This window comes from Tasmannia lanceolata, unplaced genomic scaffold (assembly GCF_043159265.1).
Source record: "Tasmannia lanceolata isolate RefF3 unplaced genomic scaffold, GAP_Taslan_0.1 ptg000018l, whole genome shotgun sequence".
Classification (NCBI taxonomy): domain Eukaryota; kingdom Viridiplantae; phylum Streptophyta; class Magnoliopsida; order Canellales; family Winteraceae; genus Tasmannia; species Tasmannia lanceolata.
This window is the reverse complement of record NW_027518695.1, coordinates 56,055,713-56,079,620: the sequence shown is the minus strand read 5'-3', so window position 1 is coordinate 56,079,620 and position 23,908 is coordinate 56,055,713. Positions and strand designations below refer to the sequence as shown.

General features: G+C 39.5%; 1 protein-coding gene across 1 annotated transcript; it reads left to right on the top strand.

Moving 5' to 3' along the window:
* The first annotated feature begins 819 nt into the window (after positions 1-819).
* On the top strand, positions 820-3,193 carry LOC143850502 (uncharacterized). Its single transcript, XM_077359744.1, has 2 exons — positions 820-1,510; positions 2,715-3,193. Exons 1-2 carry the CDS (start codon positions 820-822, stop codon positions 3,191-3,193), a joined length of 1,170 nt encoding a protein of 389 aa, XP_077215859.1.
* Positions 3,194-23,908: the final 20,715 nt, after the last annotated feature.

Sequence of the window (23,908 nt, the reverse complement as noted above, 5' to 3'; positions counted from 1 at the left end):
TCAACTCTGTGGACGGAATGAGATTCACAAGATTTTTTTATTGCCTTGTCGAACACGTCCTTAGGGAGTGTTTGGATGACTGGAATGAGGAATCAAAATTAGCATCATATTTTGATTCCTATCCAAATTCACCCGAAAATGAAATGAAAAAATAGAATAAAAAATTTAAATACAAATTTCAATCCAATTGGGCCGGATTGAGAATATAATCTCTTGGGACAGGAAACAGATTCAAAGCATTCCCCCATTTAATTCCCCCTTAATGTCATTTTTGCCCCTTGGTTTTTTGTTCAGGTTTTTAAATCAAATGCCGGGTAGAATAGGAATGGGGTGCCAATTCCAACCTTGATTCCTGCAATCAAAACAAGGTCCTCATTGGATTGCAAGAATTTTTTGGAAGAAGTTTGGAAAGGAAAAATATTTCTAAAATTTCCTACTTTTGTACACGTGTAAAAAAGATAAAATAAACCAACCCTATTCAATTTTCAGTTAGAGGGACCTTAATATCCCTCTAAATTAACCATAATCATCTAATTTCCTTCTAAATCATTGAAAGAAAAAATTTCCCATGAAAAAATTTAAAAATGTTTTTCTTGGTACGGGACCAGGGATGATCTTCCGATACGCCATAAGATGAACGGTTTGGATCACTTGCCCTTGTGCCTTTTCTCACACGTGCAATTTGAGGCTCCATCGAAACAAACAGGCGCGAGATTTTCACCCCTCTTCGCGCTTCTTAAACCCCCCTTCTCTGTTCCAACGTCAAAACCCTAAAAATCCTCAATACTCCATGTTAGGGTTTCATCTCTACAAACCCTAATGGACATCCACAAAGGCTCATGGATTCTCGAATTCCTCCTTCGCCAACCAATCGAAGACTGGGTACTCAACAGACTCATCTCAATTCTCCCCACTTGCAGACAAGATCTCCGTCTAAAGAAAACAATACTCTTGAGAAGAATCTGTACATCACTTTTGAAATGTTCAATCGCAGAGAAAGTTCTCGATTCCTTGGAATCAATCGAATGGATCGACCGTGGAATCGGAATTAGGGTTTCGGAATCGATGAAGGCTGCATATTGCACAGTGGCAGTAGAATGCGCAGCGAAGTTTTTCCGGGAGAATTGTGTTAATTCTGTTGAGAGAATTTGGAAAATTAGGGTTTTTGACATGGAGAGTTTTGGTTTGGGTTCGGAATGGTTGAGGGAATCGAGGGATGAGATAATAGAGGCGATTGGGAATGAGAGTGTTCGTGATAATTTTTTGATGAAGGATACGCGAAAGGATGCTTTGGAATGTGTTTGGGTTTTTTTGGAGGAAGCAGTGGGAGAATTGGGTCCTTCTTTTTTGGAATTTGCGGCGGAAATGGTTTGTACTAAGGAGGAAAATGCTTGGATTTTGGATGGAAATGTTAGCGTAATTGAGTTAGGGGATGGTGTCTGTGGCATGGAATTGGATCCCCCTGTTGAGATGGAGAAGGAAACTGTGCTTGAACCAGCACAGATAGTTGGTTGTCTGATGTTTAATTTTAGTTTTCTAAACTGGAATTGCTTTTTCTCAAGGATACTGATACTGGCACTACCATGTTTTAATAATTGCACAAACTCAGCTTGTCTTCTCTTCTTTAATTGGCTTCCAAGAGCTTTTTGGGAACTATAATAACCTTTTACATCTGTTTAAACAATAAAATTCAATATGAATTAGTGCAATTATAAAAACAATTAATGTTTTCTAACTTAAAATTGCTTTTTCTAAATCATCCTGTTTAATTGTCATTTTGTGCTGGTTGGATATTCTGACTGTTACGTGCTTAATTGGCCATAAGGCCATAACACAAATAAACAAAGGAAAAGACAAAAAAAAGAGAGGGGATAGATAGGTTGATTCGAGACAACCGGACCTCCTAACGGTTCAATTCGAGAGGAACCATAACTCTCCTGGCAACCGGATCTCCTAACGGGTTCAATTTTGGAGAGGAACCATAACTCTCCTGAAACATAAGCTGCAGCTTTGGTTGCAAATTCTCTACATTTTCATTGAAATACAAGAACTTAAAATACTATCACAAAAAGAGTGCCAAATCATCAACTCATTTACCCACTACCATGACACATAATCAAAACTAACACCCACGACCTTGACATAAATAACTATCTGATAACTACTTTGTAACTGAAGCATATACTCTATAACATTTATCGGTTACAAACTTGAATCAGTTCGCAACATGATTGATCTTCTTAGTGGGAAGATCAACCTCTGGACCCACTTCGAGTCAAGGTTCTATGCGTAGAAACACAGTTTTGAGTTTGGAATTATTCATTAATTCGGAAAATACTGCTTGCATGTTATTGATAAATAGAGAGCCTACTTGACCACTTCCTCTATGACTTCTTTCCAAGAAAATCTAGATAACCCTTATCTCTAAGACTCTTATCCATACCAAACAACTAGGCAGAGATTTCCACAAGCTATTAAAAATATAAATTAATTTATTCTTCATATTTATTCTTCATATTTTCCACAATCTTCATTTGAAATAAAAAATTAAGCAATTGCATGATTGTAACTTATGAGTGTGACTAAGGTAATTTTATATTCTTCATATTTTGTTTCATTGTTTTGGTGCTAATACACTATGCTTGTTTGTTATTTTATCTTTATGAATTCCACAATCAATCTGAGAAAGTTTTCTTTTGACGTACATTTTCTAGATAAATGTAAAGGGAGTTCACAGCCTAGAGAGAAAGATGTACCCATTGAAGAAATAACTTCTACTGAGGAAAGAGAGAAGCCTAGAGAGAAAGATTTACCCATTCAAGACATAAATTCTACTGAGGAAAGAGAGATTGCAATGTCAAAAGAAGTGGGCATTTCTCCCGTTGTGAATCTGGGTAGCTGTGTAATGGGGAATAAATATGATGGCCTGTCTACACCCGATGTAAATAAGGTACGAAAGGACCTTAAATCCAGCTGTATAAATCTGCAAACAGTTGTGGAAGATCCTCTTCCGGATTCTTTGAAAATGGCTGAAAGAATATTAGTAAATATGCCAACTGAACAAATAAATCAGGAAGGTCCTGAAGAAAATCATAATCTGGTAGATGTAGATGTGTGCAATTCTTCTGTTGATAAGGGTGTTGAAGCTACTCATGTCGGGGAAACTAATACAGCAAACCAGATTGACAGATAGGATGGAACATCGTGGCCTGGATTTATGGTTCGGAATAGGACTGCCCATACTTATGAGGTAATGATTGCATTGTCCTTTGATTTGTTATTCGTCATTTCTTTTCTGTTTGCACTGTTTTTAAGCTTATCGATTAGATATTGCTGCTTTGTAAATGTCATTTAAATATGCAGGGGACTTGAAATTCATATTCCTACTGATCATAATTTTTTTTGTTGGAATATGGCCTTCTCAGGCCTTCATCTATATTAGACAGTATACATAAGAGGAAAACATGGGTTTCCATGCCCATCTCCCCGCGCCATTTAGAAACTTTTGAAGCCATTTATCTATCTATATCCATCCCTATACCAATTATGACTAGAACGTTTGGGTTGCCATGAACAATCCCTATCTCTAATACCAAATGCAAATAAAATAAATGAAAATTTAGGCTGTTTTGTATCTCTCTATCAAGCCCCTAGGTTATTTAAAACCCTAGATATGCAAATCTCTCTCTATTAATCATCTAGGCTATTTAAAATTCTATAAATGTGAGTCTATCTCTGTTAGGTTCTTAGCTATTCAAAAGATTCAAAACCATATAAATGTAAATCTCTCTCTATTAAGCCTGTTAAAGTATAAAAGATTAAATAGTGCCCTTCTCCAACAGCTTAAGCTTTTGGAGAATTCGGTAAGTTTCTAACATGGTATTAGAGCCAAAGGTCTCGATTTCAAACCTCCCCGATGTAAAAAAAAATAAAAAAATCTACATGCAATGGTCGGCCTAAGGTGGGACCACTTGTGCCACGTGTTTGCCAAGTGGGGCACATGTGAGGGGGAGTGTTAAGCTTTTGGAGACATGGTATCAGAGCCAAGGTCTCGAGTTCAAACCTCCTCGATGTAAAAAAAAAAATCCACATGCAATGGTCGGCCCAAGGTGGGACCACATGTGCCACGTGTTTGCCAATTGAGCCACATGTGAGGGGGAGTGTTACAGTATAAAAGATTAAATACTGCCCTTCTGCAACAGCTTAAGCTTTTGAAGAAGTCGGTAAGTTTCTAACCAAGCCCTTAGGCTATTTTGATCTTTACGTATTAGATATATAATATGTTATTTAAGCCTTATAACTGTAAATTTATATATTAATAATAAATACCTTGCACTCATAAACAATACTATGATGTGATTTAAATGCATGCACATAATAAAGAAAAAAAAGGAAAGGTGGCTCTAGGCCCCATGCATGTCACATGTATGTCAATAAAAACTCCTTTGACTCTCCCCGATTTTTGACCGCATCAACCGAGTACTCGACTGTGTTGTTCCGAGTTGACTAGAATTTTCTTCGGACCGGTTTTGACCGACATCTGTGTTTTGAAACACTGTTTTGAACCACAGTAATGAGTATGGGTCAGCATTAAAGGAAGAGAGAAGCTTTTGCAGAAATGGCTTACAACCCATCTATGATAGATTTCAAAAAAGTTGGAAGGCCCGCCTCTTTTACTAAGACAAGGGTTCCATATTGATCAATTCCTTATCTGTACCTACTCACTAATCTTCACGTTCTCTTTGATTTTGCCTTGTGAATCTGATGCCCTAATTTGTACTATCATTTCTCTGCCCTTTCTGTACTCAATTTTTAAGCAGATTTTTACATTTGTTTCTTGAGAAATAGTTTGTGAACGTGCATCTTGAACAGAACCAGCTGCCTGCTCCATTCTCCTCAATCCTAGTTTTTAATCGTTCTCTTTGGATATTTTGTCGTTACCTTGTTCTTTATTTCTTTCTTTTTTTCAGTCATCTTTCTTGCCCCGAACTTCAAGCACTCTCTCAAAACCTCAATATCGGACCAAATCACGTCTCTGTAGCTGATTCAATCCATAAAAAAACCTTAGGTCTACTCCATAAGATCAATTAAGCTTGGAACTTATGCTTAACAACACTCCAAGGTAGTGGCCACTTCCTCAACAGATCGCTACCATGGACTTACCTTTCCTTTTCATCCATCGTCCTTTGATCCAGTCTTGGCGTAGAATTTGCTCTGCATCAATCCCTCCCTATTAGAGAGAATTCGACTTTGAGCTCGGAGAGATGTACTGAATAAATTCTTCCATAAAGTCAAATACTCAAAGGGAATGATGTGCAGATTCCCTTGTTAATTATGTCGGTTTCGTAGCCGAGGCCCATATGAGTTTCCGTTGGCCTTCTTGGTGTTGCTATTATTGTTTTGCTTTATTAATATATTTCACTTGTTCAAAAAAAAAAAAAAAAAACTTGAAGTAGACGCCGTCTTGATTTTTATGACTTTTATATCTAAGATGAATATTTTTTTGCTTAGGAGTTTCCTCAAACAGTTGTACTGCCTTTTCAACTGGATCAAGATTCATGTGAGCATTAGCAATATCACACTAATAACCAAGCCTCTGTTTTGCATTTTATCAAACAATTGATGTACACATGTCCAGCCATAGGCTTTGTTTTATGATTACTATTTAGTTACGACGGTGTTCCTCCTTTTTCTTGTAGCATATAAAGAAACCTAGATACTCCCCATAATTCTCGTAGACATCAAATCCTTGTAGAATTTTGGTTGGTGCATCTCTTCATTTGGATATTCATCATAATCGGACTCATAAAAAATATCTGACAAGGCTGTCATTTTCAGAAATGTCGATTTCTTCTTTTTCACAACCTACTTTCTCCCCCTTTATCTCTCCTATATTTTGTTTCAGAATATGTTGTTTTGATGCCAAGCCTTCCTTGCTGCTTCTGTTTGCACTCTCCTTCCCATTAAAAGTCGGTTGTAAACTTTTCATTCTTGATGATAACACTCCGTGTATCTTTAATGACTTCAAAATATATAGTAAATTTGTGAATTAGCCGAGCTTTGCTCAATGTTATTCTCCCATTGGAAGATAACCTTTTTTCCATGATGCTAGCGTTCCCCATACACAAACACTAAGGGGCCGTTTGGATACGCGGATTTTAGAATCCAGGAGTACTTCAAAATTGTAGCTAAGAGACGAGAAGAAGTGGACCGGCCGTCGTTTTTGACCTCTCTCCCTTCTTTCTGTCAGCAAGAGAGTAGTAGATCCTCCCATATTTCCAGGTTTTAGAAATCTCAGGATGCAGGAGAGATTTTTAAAACCCGAATTTCTCATTTAAAATCCAAGAAACGCTGTCGGGAGAGCATACATCAGCTTGATCATGAACCCTCTTTCACACTGTTTTCAAACTAAAAACCTGGATTCTAAAACCCGCGTATCCAAACGGCCCCTAAGATGACAAATTGGAAGTTGGAGAGTGAGGGAAAAAAATAGGGTGCCAGTGTATTTTTTATTTTTATTTTTCTATGACGTGGCTTAGAGCCACACCTTAGTAAATAGGTTGAGAAGAACCACGTGAGAAAGATTACATAATACTTGTTGAAATTGATGAGTCAATGAGATATCATTATATTAAAAGCCATTGTATAATGTTCTTGATTTCTCTTCTTTTATTTTTCATAATTCCTATTCATCATCAGGATAAAATAACACTGGTTGATGTTTAACACATTTGTTCTACTCCAACTTTTGCACATTTGAAATCTCAAGTTATGGACTTATGTTACACATTTTTTGTTAATTGAGTTGGTAGTTTTTTCTCCATGCAGTGGGATGAAGATTCGATTGAGTCCTCGTCAAAAAATTCACTAAATCGTTCGAGGGAAATTTGTTTGCCTAGCCCAAAGAACAACGCAATATCGCCTTTGAATAAGCGAGGTGGGACGAGATATAGGAGAAAAAATAAGAGGTGGAGTTTACAGGAAGAAGAGGCTTTAAGAGATGCTGTCCAAAAGTAGGTAGTTGTTTGGGCTAGGAAAAATAGCATCCGAAAATTCCTGTTTATTTTCGATTATTCTTTAATAATTATTGTTAATTGTAGTTTTTGTGTCCATTATAAAGTCATGTTGTAAGTTTACCATCCGTACCTTGACATGATTGTGTCTATTATTAGAATACAATATACAAAAAGACGGGTTGGGCCTCTAGCTCATTGGGTAAGGCTTTGTTCTTTGACTTTGAGGCCGGTGGTTCAATCCCAGCTTACCTGCCAAAAAAAGAAAAAAAATTGATTGTGTCTATATGTTCAATTATCTTGAGTTCTCTATCTATTGCTTTGTCTTCTCATTTTCTTGAATAGATTGATGAGGGTTAACCTTTGTACGCACTCATGTTTTCTTTTTTCCTATGAAGGCATGGCACGGGGAGATGGGCATTCATTTTGAATCGCTATACTGAAAACTTCGAGGGGAGAACACCGGTAATTATGATGTCATATGCTCATTTAAAATCTCTTATGATGTTCTATTTCAAAAAATAAAATAAAATCTCTTATGCTGTTTTTGTATTCTTGATGGAGGTGAGTTTGATAATGAGCGCTCACATTGCACATATTGATTTGAAGGACAAGTGGCGAAATATGGTGCATTAGCTTATTTGATATGCATTTTGTGGTCCTTCCACTTATCAGGTACATTGTCTATTTGTCGTATTTATTTGTGCATTCTCGCTTTTCGTATGCTGGCTGTCCGCTAAAGTCCTATTATTGCTGAAAAAGGTATTATAAGTATTTTTGGAATTGGCCAAACTTCTTATTATCTTTTGGAATCTTTTGCTCTGTAAATTCTCAGTTCCTAATATTTGATTGGTTAACATGCAATCCCTTCAATGCGTCTGTAATTACGGAAGTTACCAAGACATCACTTTGTTAGTTTTAAGCAAATCGTTGAGGTTAATCTATTAGTCTTGCTTTTGGTTCTCTAACCTTTGGTTGCATCTTTGTGTGTTGATGCAATCGTTAGCCCCTTGAAGAAGAAGCATTGACATCTCTCTCTTTTCCTTTTTGTTCTTAAGGGGATGGGGGTGGAGGTGTTTCTTTTAGTTCTATGGGTTTTGGATTTTTCATCATGTTGGTTTTGGGATTTTCATCATGTTGCTGACTTTTCGTTTGTAATGACTTAAGATTGTAGGGACCATTCACTTAAGTTAACCCCTTATAACTTAAGTGATCTTTTAAGTTATATGTGGTGGCGACCATCATTTTAAGTAGTTTACATTATGTTAGTCACTTAAGAAGGATTGTAGGGTTCTCATTCAAAAAAAGAAGGAAGGATTGTACAGTTATATTAGAATAGGTTCACGGGTTACTTGAGTATTAGTATTAGAATAGGTTCAAGGGTTACTTGAGTATTAGAATGGGTTTTGTGTTGTAAACTAAACAATTTTTTACAGTGTTGAAATTTGTGAATGAGCTTTTTCTGCAGTCTGCACTAAGATGCTGCACAAACAGTAGCAACACCACTCTTGGTGATTTCAATCTCTCTCTCTTACTATTGCCCTTGAAAAGCTTGAACTTCCCCCTGAAGGGAAAGAGCTCTTGATTCGCTCAGACAAACCTACTCAAAAGAGCGGTTCTGACTTAGCTTTGCTCAAGAGACACTTCTCTTCGAGCCACAAATATTCACTTTTTCCTTCTAGTGGTATCGTGCTTTATGCCTGCCCGGATCCAAAAGTTTGTGATCTAAAAGGATGGCGTGAATTAGAGGATTGGGAGGTGAATTAGAGGATGGTTAGTGAAGAGGACTTGATCTAAAGGTCGGAGGAATTACGATGAGGTTACTGATTTTTCGGGAAGATTCATGCCAAAGCCTTACCGTGATTAGGAATCAATCATAGAGTTATTTTTAATGGAAATCAATGACAGAAGAAAGAAATGTGCTCTTTGTGAAACTGAAATTGAAAGAGTTGTGCTTGAGTTTTGGAAGAGGGTTGAAGAGCGATGTATCACACAAGTGAGGCCTAAGATTCGCACCTGGGAACAGATGAGGGCCAAGATGAGGAAGCAATTTCTCCTTGCTGATTTCTGATTACATATTATGAATCTATGATGTATCAACATTTTCATAGTTTAATTCAACGTGAAATGAGTGTAGAAGTATAGACATCGGAGTTCAACAACCTGTCCATAAGGGTAGGTCATCAAGAAAGTGACGAACAACTCGATGCAAGTTATTTATCCTGGCTCAAGCTGCTGACTCAGGATCAGATGATAGTTATGTGGCTGACTAACCTTGAAGATGCACATCAGTATGGTCTTTGGGTAGGAGAAATAGTGATCCATTATGGCCCTAAGTTTAATATGATTGGCCATAAGCCTACATCTGCAAACACAATGAGTTATAGTGTCGTTGGGGTGTCAAGGATTGACTAAACAGCTACTAGAAGCGATCATGCATCTCTTTTATCAAATTCAACGAGTCCCAGGACTGTTGAAGGGGTTGACCGGACTGTTAAATGAAAGGAACCAGCGCTCATCGGGTCGATGATTCAATGTTTCTCTTGTGGGGAATTAGGACATGCATCCTATTCTTACCCACAAGAGTGTTGACTTTGCTAAAGGTGATGACGACGAAGAGGATCAAATATGGCATATTTATGACCGGTATCAAGACAAAGATGAGGAAATTAACATGATGCCTGTTTGGAACTAGAATTTGGTGGTTCATGAGAATTTATGACCGGGTCCGTAGGTTGATTTCTGAGAATTTAGGTGCACGAATGAGGTGTTCTAATTTAATATGGCAGCAAATTATATATTCAAAAATAGATTAAACATCATAAAAAATCTAATTCCAACTAGGTATTGTAGGAAAGCAGAGCCTTTGAAATTCTTTCATCAAATAGTAAATAATTCAACCCCATGTAGGTTCTGTACATCAAATCCATAAACAAAACAACTAGCGACCGGAAATATGGAAATAATGTATGATAAGATTCAGATATATGAAATAATCTATTTTTTTAAATGAATATGAAATAAGCCAATATATGGCTCAAATAATACCTAAGGGTGGCTAGGGTGTGGTAATACTGTAATAGGCAATGACTCAGGGCAAGGTGATGGGAAAAGTAATAGGATCTGGGAGGGGAATGCAAGAAAAAGATGAGAAAGGTTCAAGGGGTAGAGAATATGGGCTTAGTTTATTGAAAATAAAGTGAATGTGATCTGTACCTTAGAGTGACATGTCGGTCTTCATGCCTTGATCGTTTGCTGCAAGTAATGTCCAAGAGGAAGAGGAGAAAGAGAGAGAGAGAGAGAGAGAGAGAGAGAGAGAGAGAGAGAGAGAGAGAGAGAGAGAGAGAGAGAGAGAGTTGCACAAGGCCGATAGGGACAGAAAGAGGAGAGGAGGAAACAAAGAAAAAAAAGGGCAATAAAGAGGGAGGCACTCTATGCAAGGGTGTGTTTTCTTTCTCGTCGATTCAAAATTAGGATTTATAGAAGGGTGTTGGTTTTTAAAGAGAGCGGTATGGATAACTGTTGGGCCATAAGGAGGCTGGCCTATAGAAAATAAGAAGAGGGGCTTATGGGGTTTAGTAGTGGGCCATAGGGGGGTTAGCCAATAGGATATAAGAAAGGGGTTGGAGGTTTAAGTCGTTATAAGACCTTTTATGTGAGTTTGAGAATGGGTTTATAGTGGTGGGTCATGGTTAATAGGCAAGTAAAGTGAGCCATAGGTTGATGTGGACATCCTACCACGTCTAGGACTAATAAAATATGAATTAAAATATTAAATAAAATTTAAATAAAGAAAAGATAAAGGTGTATTACTACTCTAAATCACATCACTTAGACTTGAAATAATTAAAATAGAACAATAAATGGACACGATACCTTGGGCCCTCTACCTAAAAAATAACTAAATACCACCCAGGGGAATGTGGGGCCAAATCCCTCTCCTTTTGAATGCTGACTTAGCTCCCTCTTTTCTTCCACCTGTTTTTTCAACTCTTTTGGTAGGATGAACCGCATCACACAATGACCCTCTTTCTCCATTTTGCTTAAAATCGGGCTAAATCTTTAAGTTGAATCGTGGATAAATCTATCTGTCCGCAACAAATTTCACATGCATGAAAAAGAGCATCACACACAAAATGTATTGGTATCAAATTTCCCTCTTGCTAGAAGAGGTTTTATTAATTTTGGTAGGGATCGTACACATTCGGCTTTATTAGCCGTTAATTACATTTCTTGAAGAAAAAGAGAATACCTCTGATTATCCATCAATAGGTTCCCTATCTAAGTACAAAATTTTAATTAATTTATCCCCCAGAAAGATTTAATTTTTGTTAACAGATCTTCTCGGAGGAAATTTCATCTTCTCAAACTTTCTTCATTTTTTTCCTTCAGAGAAACGTCATCTTTATCGTCTTTCTCCGTTTAGAAAGTCCCTGGAAGAGACTTTAAAGGGAGTCTTCTGATTTGATTTGGTAGGGTCAGCCACTATACTCTTATTTTGATAGAATAGGTCCCACCTACTATGCACTCCACTATGCACCGAGTAGGCCTTACCATCACCAAAGGCTATGCTTAAGGTGGGGCCACTATTCCAGAACAAATGCTGACTTTCTTTTTTTTCACCGGATGCTTTGATGAGGGCATTATTTTACACTTGTTCCTATGAAGTGGGCCATCTGAATACATGCAGAATCCTAGTTTCACTAGGGTAAGGGAGATATGATAAGCATGGAAGGATTATATCATGAAATATAATTGGATGAAAATCAGGGATCCTAAGAGGCGTGTGATACTCTTTAAGAATTCATCCGGGACAGGAGATAAGTATGCACAGATCATATGATAATCCTTGTTTCATAGGGAAGGGAAGATAAATACGAAAGAGTCATGTAATTGGGTGAGACTCATATAATTGGGTGAGACTCCCATAAGGATTGATAATTTTCTCCCTGTTCTTGTATATAAAGACTGGGGCTCTTTTTTTTTGTTTTTTAATGTAAACAGCTCAAGGGCAAGGAGACACAGAGTGAGAGAGAGGAAATAAAAGCTTTGCCTTCCCCTCATCAGTATGGGCTTCATGGACTCCCGCAAGTCACTCATTTTCCCATGTTTAGTTTTTCTGTTCTCTCCTCTGGAAAAGATGACATATGTATGGATTTGTGGGATGTTTTCCCTCATCTTCATGATTGTACTGCAAGAACTCTACCACTTGAAGGAGTAAATTCTGGAGCCTTTTCTGCTGCGTTCATGTCTTCACAGATCTTTTATTTATTTATTTATTTATTTTTAACTCTTTTCGAAGTACAAACCAGCACATGGAAGTTTCAAAGATTTCGTTGGGAACTATCTTTGCTCGCCATATGTTTGACACAACTCCCCACTGGTTTGACCACTGCGGGTGTAATTTATTGTTTGAGGGAATGCTTGATCTTAAGCTTTCTCTGCATCTTGGTCTTTTTATGTTGCTGTTACAACATTAAGGGCTTCATTGTATCCGAGATCTGATCCCATCTTTACTCTTTTTCTATTGTTGTTGTTTCAACATCGCCATGTGAATGGTTCGTTTGTGACGATCCGGGCACATTTACGCGTTGCTTCGTCATCCAGGTAATTTTAATTCTTAGGCTTTTTCACCATATTACTAGAACATAACAGCCTTCTTCTCTGTTAGAAACGTTTCTTGTGATTAGACCCAAGCAGTTGTCTGTGTTGGAGTTAAAATTATGGCTTCACCACTGCAATCGCTCCTCAATCCAGGAGAACCCAAACCTCCAGGACCCAGGAGGAAAATCTTCAAAAGAAGAGGAGGGAAGGTTCTGGCCTTTCCAATGAGGGAAGGTTCTGGCCTTTCCAATCTCAACCCCAGCCCAGTTTTTTCAACCTCTTAAAGTCCTTTTCAACTGCCCCATTGATCCCAACCCCTGGGACTAGCTTCCTCTCATCTGTCTCTCCTACATTTTCTGAAAAAAGCCCTCCTCATTCTGAAATTTGGAGCACGATGAAAGAATATTGGCCAAATGAAAAATTACCCATTGAAAGTTACCCTGCTCAGAAAGTTCGATCCCCCCCTATATTCCCCCAAGCTGATCTAGAACTGGATGCTTGCACCCACTACAAGAAAGGAACTCATACCCACAAAATCTTTGAAAAACTAGTGAAACCTGTTTCTCCCTCACATAAAACTACCCAAAATCGAAGGCAAATTCACCCATACCATAGACCCCAACTGGTTCTAGACCCTGATTCATTACCCTATCTGAAACCTCCCCCTCCGGCAAACCTTTCATATTTCATCCCCATGAGGGAAAAGCTTCTGAACCTCCTGGAGGAAGTTACTGGGGGAACTCAGTATAAACATGGTGACTCAGTGTATGACTCAGTTGTCCTAACAAATGACTCATCTTTGACAATCCGAGCCAACTCTCCCAACCATCCCATCCTACCTAGACTCACCAATCTCATCGGGCCCACCCCCAAACCCAAAGCTAGTTAGAGCAGGAAAATTTGAAATCCTCTCTAGTCTTCAAAATGGGCGCCAAAACTTGTTTGAAAGTAAAAATGGAACATTTTCAAAAATTGAAGCCCCCATTCTCCCGCCCATCCCAAACTCACCAAATCAGGGAAGCACAAGCACTCAAACCTGAAGACTTCCAAACCTTCCCCCCATCCCATGTCCCCCCCCCCCCCCCCCCCCCCCCCCCTCCCCCCAAGATTCTAGTTGGCCCACCCTTGCAATCCGAAAGATCCTGCTAAGCCAAGCCCTTTGTGGAACTCCTTGGTCACCCAACCAAAACCAAATGTGGTGGACACAAAGATAGAATTTCATACCCCGATTGAGGACGATCCTGGGCCAAAAAGAGCAAACTTTGAAGAAGAAGACTTCAAAAAAGCAAAAACCATGTGGAACCACTGTCTTCTAGGGTACTTCCTGGGGAGAAGACCATATTATCTAACCCTAAAGGAGCAACTGCTGAGAAAATGGAAGCCTAAAGGTGACTTTTCCCTCATGGCTCTCCCTAACAGCTATTTTCTCTTCAGATTTAGCAATGAGGAGGATAGCACAAAGGTATTAGAAACTCCAACAACCTATGGTGGTCGCACTCTCATTATTCAGAAATGGACTCCAGATTGTGCTCTTGAGAAGAAAAAATTAACATCAATCCCTCTCTGGATAAAATTCTCAGGCCTACATTTAAAATTCTAGACCCTCACGGGGTTAGGCAAACTTGCAAGTTTAATTGGCCGGCCTCTCTACATGGACTCTCAAACTGCTGATGGAACCAGACTCACCTTTGCTAGGGTGTGTATTGAGATTTCAGTTGAAGATTCTCTACCAGACATTATCCACATTCAAACTCCAACCGGAAATGAAAACACAAGAGGTAGAGTATGATTGGAGGCCAAGGGCCTGTAGCTTCTTCAAAGAATTCAGTCACACTACTGAACGCTGCAACCTAAACCAACCCAAAGTCAGCCAAAAACAGAAATCAAGAAGAGAATGGATCCCAAAAGCAGTTCCTGATGAGAATGCCGGATCAAAGGAGGCAGACATACCACAGGTTACTACAGAAAACCCAGCTGAGAGAGTCACAACCTATAATGCTTTTGAAATTCTGACAGAGGTTGAAGAAGATCCAGCCCTCACCTCCAAATTGCCCAGCCACCCCACACATTCCCCTTCAATGGCTACAGATGTGGTGGACAAAATGAACAGCCCAAAAGATTCAGAATCTGTACCCAAAAAAGCCTCCTCCTCCCCCCTTGTCAACCAAAAGCAACCTGTTGCCTCCCCAAACTCCCCCAAAGCTACTAGAAATAAAAAGAAGAAGAGTAAAAAAGCTCCATTACAGCAAGTTACAACCATCCCTCCATCACCCCCTGACCTTCAAACGACCACCCCCTTCCAATCCCCTTCAACCACCTCCCCCTCCCAAAGCATCCAAAATGAACTTGTCTCTTCTGATGATCCTGAACCAGTTATGATCAAGCCTAATTTACAACCTTGTAGTTAGCCCTTCCTCTCCTCAAAATGTCTCCTTGAGAGCCCACTCCCCTCAAACCTATGTGCAAAATGAAAGTAATTAACGTCTGGAATGTCAGGGGTTTTTGCTCTAACTCAAAGAGGAAAGAAGTAAGAGAGTTAATCAGAAAATCCAGAGCTCCCATCTGCTGCCTCACTGAAACAAAAGCAAAAATTCAAAAATTACATCAGTATTCCTCTTTCATTTGTGAAGGTTGGCAAGCCCACGGTAATTACTCTGCTTTGATAAAAGGCCGTATCTGGATTCTATGGAATCCAAAGATTGTGGATATCACCATTCTTGAAGAATCAAGTCAGCACATTCATACTGAGGTACGAATGCTCCAAACAAATTATTGTTTTAACCTCACTACAATCTATGCTCACAATTACTACATTTCTCGTAGAGCTCTTTGGTCCAACCTCGAAACTTTAGAACCCCAGATAAAGCTCCCCTGGCTTCTGACTGGAGATTTTAATGTTGTTAGATTTGCAAATGAGAGAATTGCAAATACAAATCATTATTTAAATGAAATGGAGGAATTCAATGAATGCATTTCAAACTGTGATCTTTCAGATCTGAGATCAAATAACCAAAGCTGGACTTGGCACAACAGATCCTCGGAAAACAGGAAACTGACAAAGCTAGATAGGTCGTTGGTTAATGATCTCTGGCTTCACCACTTACCGCTATCCTTTGCTGAATTCCTTCCCCCTGGTATCTCGGACCATTGCCCAATATCCATCTCCATTGAACCCCATCAAAACCTTGGTCCAAAACCCTTCAAATTCATGAACATGTGCCTGGAAGATCAGTCCATTTACCCAATTGTGGAAAGAGCCTGGAGCATAAAAGTTAAAGGAAACCCCACGTACCAACTCTGCCAGAAACTAAAGGAGGTAAAAGCTCATCTGAAAGAATGGAACAAAGACACCTTCGGCTGGATCGACGTCAGTAGTCCTCTGACCCGATCCCAGCTTGAAGAAACTCAGAGGCTTCTACAATCTAGCCCCCTTGATCCATCTCTCATAGCTCAAGAAGACAAACTCAGAACAGATTACATAAAAGCATCAAATCTTGAAGAGTCTCTATATAAGCAGAAATCCAAGGTCCAATGGTTGCAGTTAGGGGATTCCAACACAAGATTCTTCCATTCGGCCCTCAAAGCTCGTCAGCATCAAAACAGTATCATGGCCATTCACAGAGCTGATAATTCCCAGTCTACGGATCAGAGTGAGATAGCAGACTCATTTGTTCAGTATTTCAGTCGAATTCTAAACAATGGTAAGTCCAATTTGCATAACACCCCATGTCCAATCAGGAAGCTAACGCCTGAAGAAGCCTCCCATCTATCAAGACCCATTTCCATTGAAGAAATTAGCAAGGCGGTAAAATTGGCCAGCAGAGATAAGGCCCCCAGGCCGGATGGATTCAATGCTGCTTTCTTTCAGGCTTTCTGGTATGTCATTGGAGATGATTTTAATAAAGCTATCATTAACTTCTTCAAAAAAGGCACCCTTCTATCTGATATCAACTCCACCTTTGTTGCCCTCATTCCCAAGTGCATAGATGCTACCTCCCCGGATAGATTCCGCCCCATTTCATTGTGCAATTTTGTATATAAAACCATCTCCAAAATCCTTTCTGAAAGACTGAAGACATTATGGGCAACCTTATCCATCCGGCTCAATAAGCCTTCATTAGAGGGAGGGAGACAAATCCAAGACAATATTCTTCTTACTCATGATTTGTTGCATAATTTCCATTCCCCTTCATCCCCAAAATCCATGTGTTTAAAGCTGGACCTTGCCAAAGCTTTTGACAACGTTGATAGGACTTCCTTACCGAATTTCATGTGGAAACAAGGATTTGATGACAGATGGATCAACTGGATAACTGAATGTATAAACAAACCCACTTTCTCCATCCTCATAAATGGTACACCTCATGGATATTTCACCTCCACAAACGGTCTAAGACAAGGAGATCTTTTATCCCCCCTCTTATTCTGTATTGCAATGGAAATGTTGTCCATTCTTTTTGATGAATCCCTCTCTCAAAAAAAAATTGAAACTCCTAACAGTAAAGGTGATGTCTCTATCACTCACCTCCTGTATGCAGACGACTTGATGGTGTTCGCAAAGGGAAACATGAAGTGTGCATTTGAAATTCTGAACTGTTTGAGTCATTTCTCTCAAATTACAAGTCTTGACATTAACAAAGAAAAGAGTGAAGTTTTCTTTGCAGGTACTGGCCGTGGAGCTAGAAGGCAAACCTCAAATGCTCTTTTTATCAGAGAGGGAAAATTACCCATCCGTTATTTGGGGATACCTCTACTCTCTTCTCGTCTTTCTACAAATGATTGTACCCCTCTCATCTCCAAAATCAGGAAGAAAATGCAGCAATGGAATTGCAAAAACCTCGCTCAAGCTTGCAGAATTGACTTAGTGAAATCTGTCTTGAGTACCTTTCACATATACTGGGCCTCTGCATTTGCTCTCCCAAAGGGAATCCTCCATAAGCTTGAGCAAATTTTTCGGGATTTTATTTGGGGTGGTTTGGACTCTGAAAAAAAATTCCATTCTGTCAACTGGAATGAGTTATGTAAGCCAAAAAATGAAGGGGGAGTTGGGATCAGAAAGTTGGATGAGATAAGTAAAGCTCTCCATATAAAGCTACTATGGAACCTGCTAAACCGTTCTTCATCCCTTTGGTCGAGATGGGTGTATAAGAAATACTGTAAAGGCAGGAACATCGGGACATTTCCAATGCCTTCGAAGCCATCTTGGGGCATTAGAAACATCCTAAAAGTTCGAGAGGTGGCTAAACCATTCATTTGTTATCAGGTTGGGCTCAATGAGGAGAATGAGATTGATTTGTGAGATCAGCCATGGCTTCCTTCGGGTCCCTTAAGTAGCCCGTTCTTGAGATCTCGCTCAGACTCTTCTCTCAGAACTTTAAACCTTCTCTCCGATATTTACAAAGATGGAAGATGGAATCCCATTTTGGACAAGCCCTCCCTCAGAGAGGAAAAGGCTCAACCAAGCCATTATTATCTCAGGAGAGCATACTTGTCCTATTTGGTAGCCTATCACTAATGGGGTCTACAGACTCTACACTACCAAAAGTGGATGGAACACCTCTAGAGAAAAATCAGCAAAGCCTCCTTGGATTTCGTCTATTTGGTTTGCAGGCCATACTCCCCGTCATGTTTTAACTTCTTGGAAGGCTATAAAAAAACAAACTCAGTACTAAAGACAAGCTCCAAGCCATTGGAATGAATGTGGATCCAATTTGCATCCTCTGCAGATCCGAGCCTGATTCAAGAAATCATCTTTTCTTCCGATGTAGTTACTCCTCTTGGATATGGAAATCCATTCTCTGGAGAGGGGGCCACCACAGAAGATCTCTTAAAACATTAGAAGAAGAGGAAGATTGGCTTCGACATACTACTAAAGGCAAAGGACAGGCAGCGACAACACTCTAACTCTGTTTCTCCTCTTTGATCCACAATTTGTGGTTTGAACTTAACCAGAGAATTTTTGAAGCAAAGTCTAGGCACAAGAGGCTTCTGCTAAACTCTATCCTTTCAGAAATTAGTCTCAAGATGAATGGCTTGAAGAGAAAAGACAAGATATCAAGCTGGAATGTTAAGTCAGCACAGAATTTCAGATACAAGCTCATCCCAGAAATAACCCCAAAAAGAACCTGCACCTGGATTGCCCCTAGTGAAACAGAAATGAAACTAAACTCGGATGCCTCGCTTTCTAGAATGGTTGTAGCAACTTTCTCTGATAACGTAAATCAAGAGGAAATCCAGAGCTGAATGCCATTGATCAAGAGATTCACATAGCATTATCCTGAGGAATCCAGAGCCTATGGATAGAATCCGACTCAAAATTTGGGGTGGATATCATTCAAGGCAACTCCCTATCCCATGGAAAAAAGGGCTTTACTGAATCAGACGAGGCATGCTCTAAATCATTTCCATCATTGGCACATCTCCCATATCTGGAGAGAAGCGAATTCAGCTGCAGATTTTCTCTCAAAAAGAGATTACCCTTTTAAAGGAAATCCTTTGAATGTACTTCTATCTTCTCCTGCTCTTCTTTTGATCTTCAATTCCGATAGAAAAGGAGTCTGCTACCAAAGACGGTACTTTCATGCTATCTTTCATCATGATGTTCTTCCATGGGAGCATGTTCCCTTTTGCTTGGCTTTTAAGCCCCCTTAACTGTTCTCTCTTTATTTTCTTCAATGAAATCTGGTAGGGATCTTGCCTAACCCCAGCTTACCTACCAAAAATAAAAATAAAAAGTAAAAATCAACGGTTCCATGGTTCCATTGTATTTGATCACATCTCTGCATGCAACTTGGATGCTCTTAAAGCTCTTGACATGCCGGAGGACCAATGTAGTCCTAGTCTTCCAAATCATAATCAAAATCTCCATGTATGTCCAGCTTTGAATGGGAATCTTTGTCATAGATTCTCGAGGCCTTCTCTGAAGAGGCATCCTTCTTATTGAGACCACCATCATCGGTTCTCCCTCGATATACATTCCAATATTATTATTTTTTTGCTGATTCTTTCCTGACTTCCAACAGTCTAACCTCAGATCATTACATACATGTAAAGGCTTACATAGCAAGTTCAAATCGCCTTGTTCAACAAAAGAGTTTTCCTTTCCAAGTGTTCCTTTTGATGGCGCCAATGAAGCACGGGTACGGCTACGGGGTGTGGGTACGACACGATACGGGTACGTGGATACGTGATTTAAAAAAAAAAAGGATACGGGTACGTTGGGGTACGCTGAATATAATATATTTTTATATTTTATTATATATTTATAAAAATAAAAAAGATAAATATTTTGTTAAAGAATTCAAACAATTTAATTGGAGAACGATCAAATAACAATAACATCACCAAAATCTAATATTACTTTTAAGTTGTTAGGTTTTTAATTATGGGATACATATATATTATAGATGTTTTGATATATTAATCTCCCCTTTTGTTAATTGGAACAACCCTTCTATTGTAAATTGTAATTTTCGATTTACTTTGAACCGGGTGCGCACCCGATACGTACACAAACCCGGTTGCGTACCCGGTACGCACCCAAAGAGTACCCAAGAGCACCCGCACCCGATATGCACCCGACACGGGTACGTGGGCCTCCAGAGAGTACCCGTGCTACTTAGGATGGCGCTAACCCCTTGCTACTGACAACCAATTTATTCAGGAAGGAGCGCAAATCTTTGACATTCTTAGATTGCAACATCAAGCCACCTTGTTCAACAGAAGGATTCTCCTTTCCAAGCATTCTTTTTGAAGGTAATAACCTCTTGCAAGAAACAACTACTTTATTCGGCGAGTGAGAGTTTTCCTTTCCATGCTTTCTTTTGTAAAGTGCTAATTTCTCTTGAAGAGCGCGGGTTCATCATCACCACCACCACCATTATCAACGAGGCTCTGATTGATACAGTTATGAACTGAAATAATTTATCAACAAGAGAGACTGATTTTTTAATTTTTAGGGCTAGACTCGTCTGATTTTCCGACTTCTTCTTTGCTGCGGTATTATCCATGTTTGCTTTTTTATTTGAATGTTTTACTCCGGTTAACTCTTTGATGATTATCTTCATCGCAGGCTTTTGAACTTTAGTTGCTTGGAGAACAGGAAGCTCACCGCATTTTCTTTTCTCAGTCTTATTTTCAGCACCCACTTCTGCCTCACTATCAGCAATACAAGCCTCTGAATGTGACTTCTTTGGGTTCAATTGCCTGGAATCCGTTGAGTTTTCATTGGCACTGCAGATGACTTTCAACCTCAATGGCTTCCTGAGCTACAATTATAACAGGATGTGCAGCAAGTAGAAGCATATCAACCGTTTTGGTGGAGTTTACCTGCCCATTGATTCCCACTTCCAAAGGTGTTTTTAGTATTTGTTTCAAGTATTTTGAATGCAGTACTGTCTTCAAAGACTTCAACATCATTTATTTCGCATGGTTGTGCTGTAGCACAATTTTTTTCTTTGGAGACTGACCTTCTTGTTTTCAATAATCGAAACAGTGATAGGGGCATTGTCCTTCAGTCTGTAAATGCTGTGCTAGAGAATGATGTAATGTGGTTCTTTCACTAAAGGCCCAACTCCTTTCCGTTGCAACAAACACGTCACCTTTTCCACACACCAAATACACTGCCTTCATATCAGTAACTTCAACACTGGCAATTTGAGCATCTTGGTAAACACTGTCAATCCTTTTAGTCCCATTCGATGTGCTTGCCCACACTATACTTAATATTTTTGTGAAAACATCATCATACTTGGTGGGAAAGTCTTGAAGGTTGTATTGAACTATTGATTCCTCCCAACTATGGTAGCAGAGCAGGTACTATTATTGTTTCCCTCAGCTCCCATAAAGTTTCAATACCACAGTACTTTTGGTATAGTTGGTTCTAAGGCCAATGTTCTGTTCATCAAAATTGCTAATCCCATCAGCCTTCCCGCTTGTTTTAAGCTTTTCAGTGCCCATCCAACCTTGTTTATTCAGTTTGATATTGATTGGATTGTTTGGATATAACGAGTCACCCTTTCCTTGATTAGGGTATGAAGGAAACTTCACTAACCCTTGGCTAAAACGGTGTCTGTTGGGAAACCAGACCCATATTGAGAAACCTTGCTTGCTGGCTATAGAGATTGGTTATGAATCCCTAAAATGAATGTATAATATATTATATCATTTTATCACTCTCCCTTTTTTTGTGTAGGGCAAATAGAGCATTCCTCCCACGTCCTCATCTTTTGGAGGAGCTGAGACCTCATTTTTCCAATTAAGCAACTTTACAGGAGATTTTTAAATTGCAAAGCAGGCAAATTTGTAGGTGGTCTTTAATAATATATGACAGACAGACTTTGTGAGGCCTTTCAAAGGGTGCCATATCGCATCGGCAGGGGAGTCCTCTGGGGTGAGCTGCGCTTTCTTTCCACAGGTGTCATATCGCATCTGCAGGAGAGTCCTCTGGGGCGAACTGCGCTAATTTTTTCTTTTCCATAGGTGCCATACCTTACCGGCTGGGGAGTCTTCTTTTCCTTTTCCATGAGTGCCATATCACATCGGCAGGGGAGTCCTATGAGGCGAACTGTGCTGATTTTTTCTTTTTTCATGAGTGCCCATACCACATTGGCAGGGGAGTCCACTGGGCGAACTTCGCTGATTTTTCCTTTTTCCATGGGTGCCATACCACACCGGCAGGGGAGTCCTTTGGGCGAATTGCGCTGATTTTGCCTTTTTTCATACCACATCGGCAGGGAGTCCTCTGGGGCGAATTGTGCTGATTTTTTCTTTACCATGGGTGCGATATCACATCGGCGAACTACACTAATTTTTTCTTTTTCCATGGGTGCCATATCACATCGGCAGGGGAGACCTTTGGGCGAACTGCGCTGATTTTTCCTTTTTCTATGCGTGCCACACCACATCGGCAGGGGAGTCCTCTGGGTGAACTGCGCTGTTTTTTTCTTTTTCCATGGGTGCCATACCATATCGGCAGGGGAGTCCTTTGGGTGAACACTGCTGATTTTTCCTTTTTAATGGGTGCCATATCACATCGGCAGGGGAGTCCTCTGGGCGAACTGTGCTGATTTTTCCTATTTCCATGAGTGCCATACCACATCGGCAGGGGAGTCCTCTAGCCGAATTGTGCTGATTTTTCCTTTTTTCCATGGGTTCCATACCAAATCAGCAGGGGAGTCCTCATGGGCGAACTACGCTGATTTTTCGGCAGGGGAGTCCTCAGGGGCGAATTGAGCTGCTTTTTCAGCAGGAGAGTCCTCCGGGGGAACTAAGTCATTTTTCGGGAAGGGGAGCTCTTTCTTGAGGTGCCCCTTTTTTGGCGACTGTGCTATTTGGATTTATAAATTTGGATTAATTTAATATCGTGGGTTATTATTTTTTTTGAAAGATGACAAGTTTCATTAATATTAAATTAGCATTCGGGACCAGCAATCCCAGCTTGCAATACATGGATAAGAGTAAAACAAAACGGGTGTACCCAAAACCATTTCTAATTTGGCGTACCCCTACAAAAGATAAAACATCAATTCCCAGCCTATAGTGCATGGATAATAAGTCAGGTGTACCCAAACCAGTAATAAATTGCCATACCCCGATAGAAGATACGTCATCAATTACTTTCATCCCCTTCTCTTTTCCTTCACACATCTTTAACCCCTTCGGAATGTTAGAGAAAAAACTATATTCTCCTACACCTTTGCCCTTAATGTTCTCCTACACCTCAGTATAATATGGTGGGTTATTATACTGATTTCATATTTTCTCTTGCTCATTTTCTTTCAAGATGATTAAAGAAAATGTAAAGACTACCCTCATTAAATCTAAAATTAAATCTAAAAACTGCATAAAGCCGTTCAATATTCATAATTAAGGGAAGTAATTAGGGGCATTTGATGACTAAATTAAAAAGGCTAGTAACAATTAAAAGGAAAAACGGTTGGAAATTATGAGGAAGGAAATCACGATCTCAAAATTTCAAGAGGAGAATGGGCAAAAATAAAGATTTTCTTTATGGATCGTATTTATTTTGTGGTAACTTCCATCCTTGCTTAGAAAAGCTTAAAAATCCCACCCAAATCAATTACATACCTCATTGTTAAGATCAAAAATCAAGAGAAGAAGAGGGGAAAGAATACAGTGAGAGAGAGAGGAAGAAAAGAGAGGCTCAGACGGTTCTTGGACGGGAAACCCATCTTGATTCTTCGTCTTCCCCATTCACCGTCACCGAGAGGTATGTTGATTTTTAATTTCTTGAAATCCCTTGCATCTTCTTCATCAAAATTTTGGAAACT

Coding starts and splice junctions, on each gene's coding strand:
- LOC143850502 (XM_077359744.1), top strand. CDS start 820: ATGGACATCCACAAAGGCTCATGGATTCTCGAATTCCTCCTTCGCCAA. Junction 1,511..2,714: donor TGAACCAGCACAGATAGTTG/GTTGTCTGATGT, acceptor TACATTTTCTAG/ATAAATGTAAAGGGAGTTCA.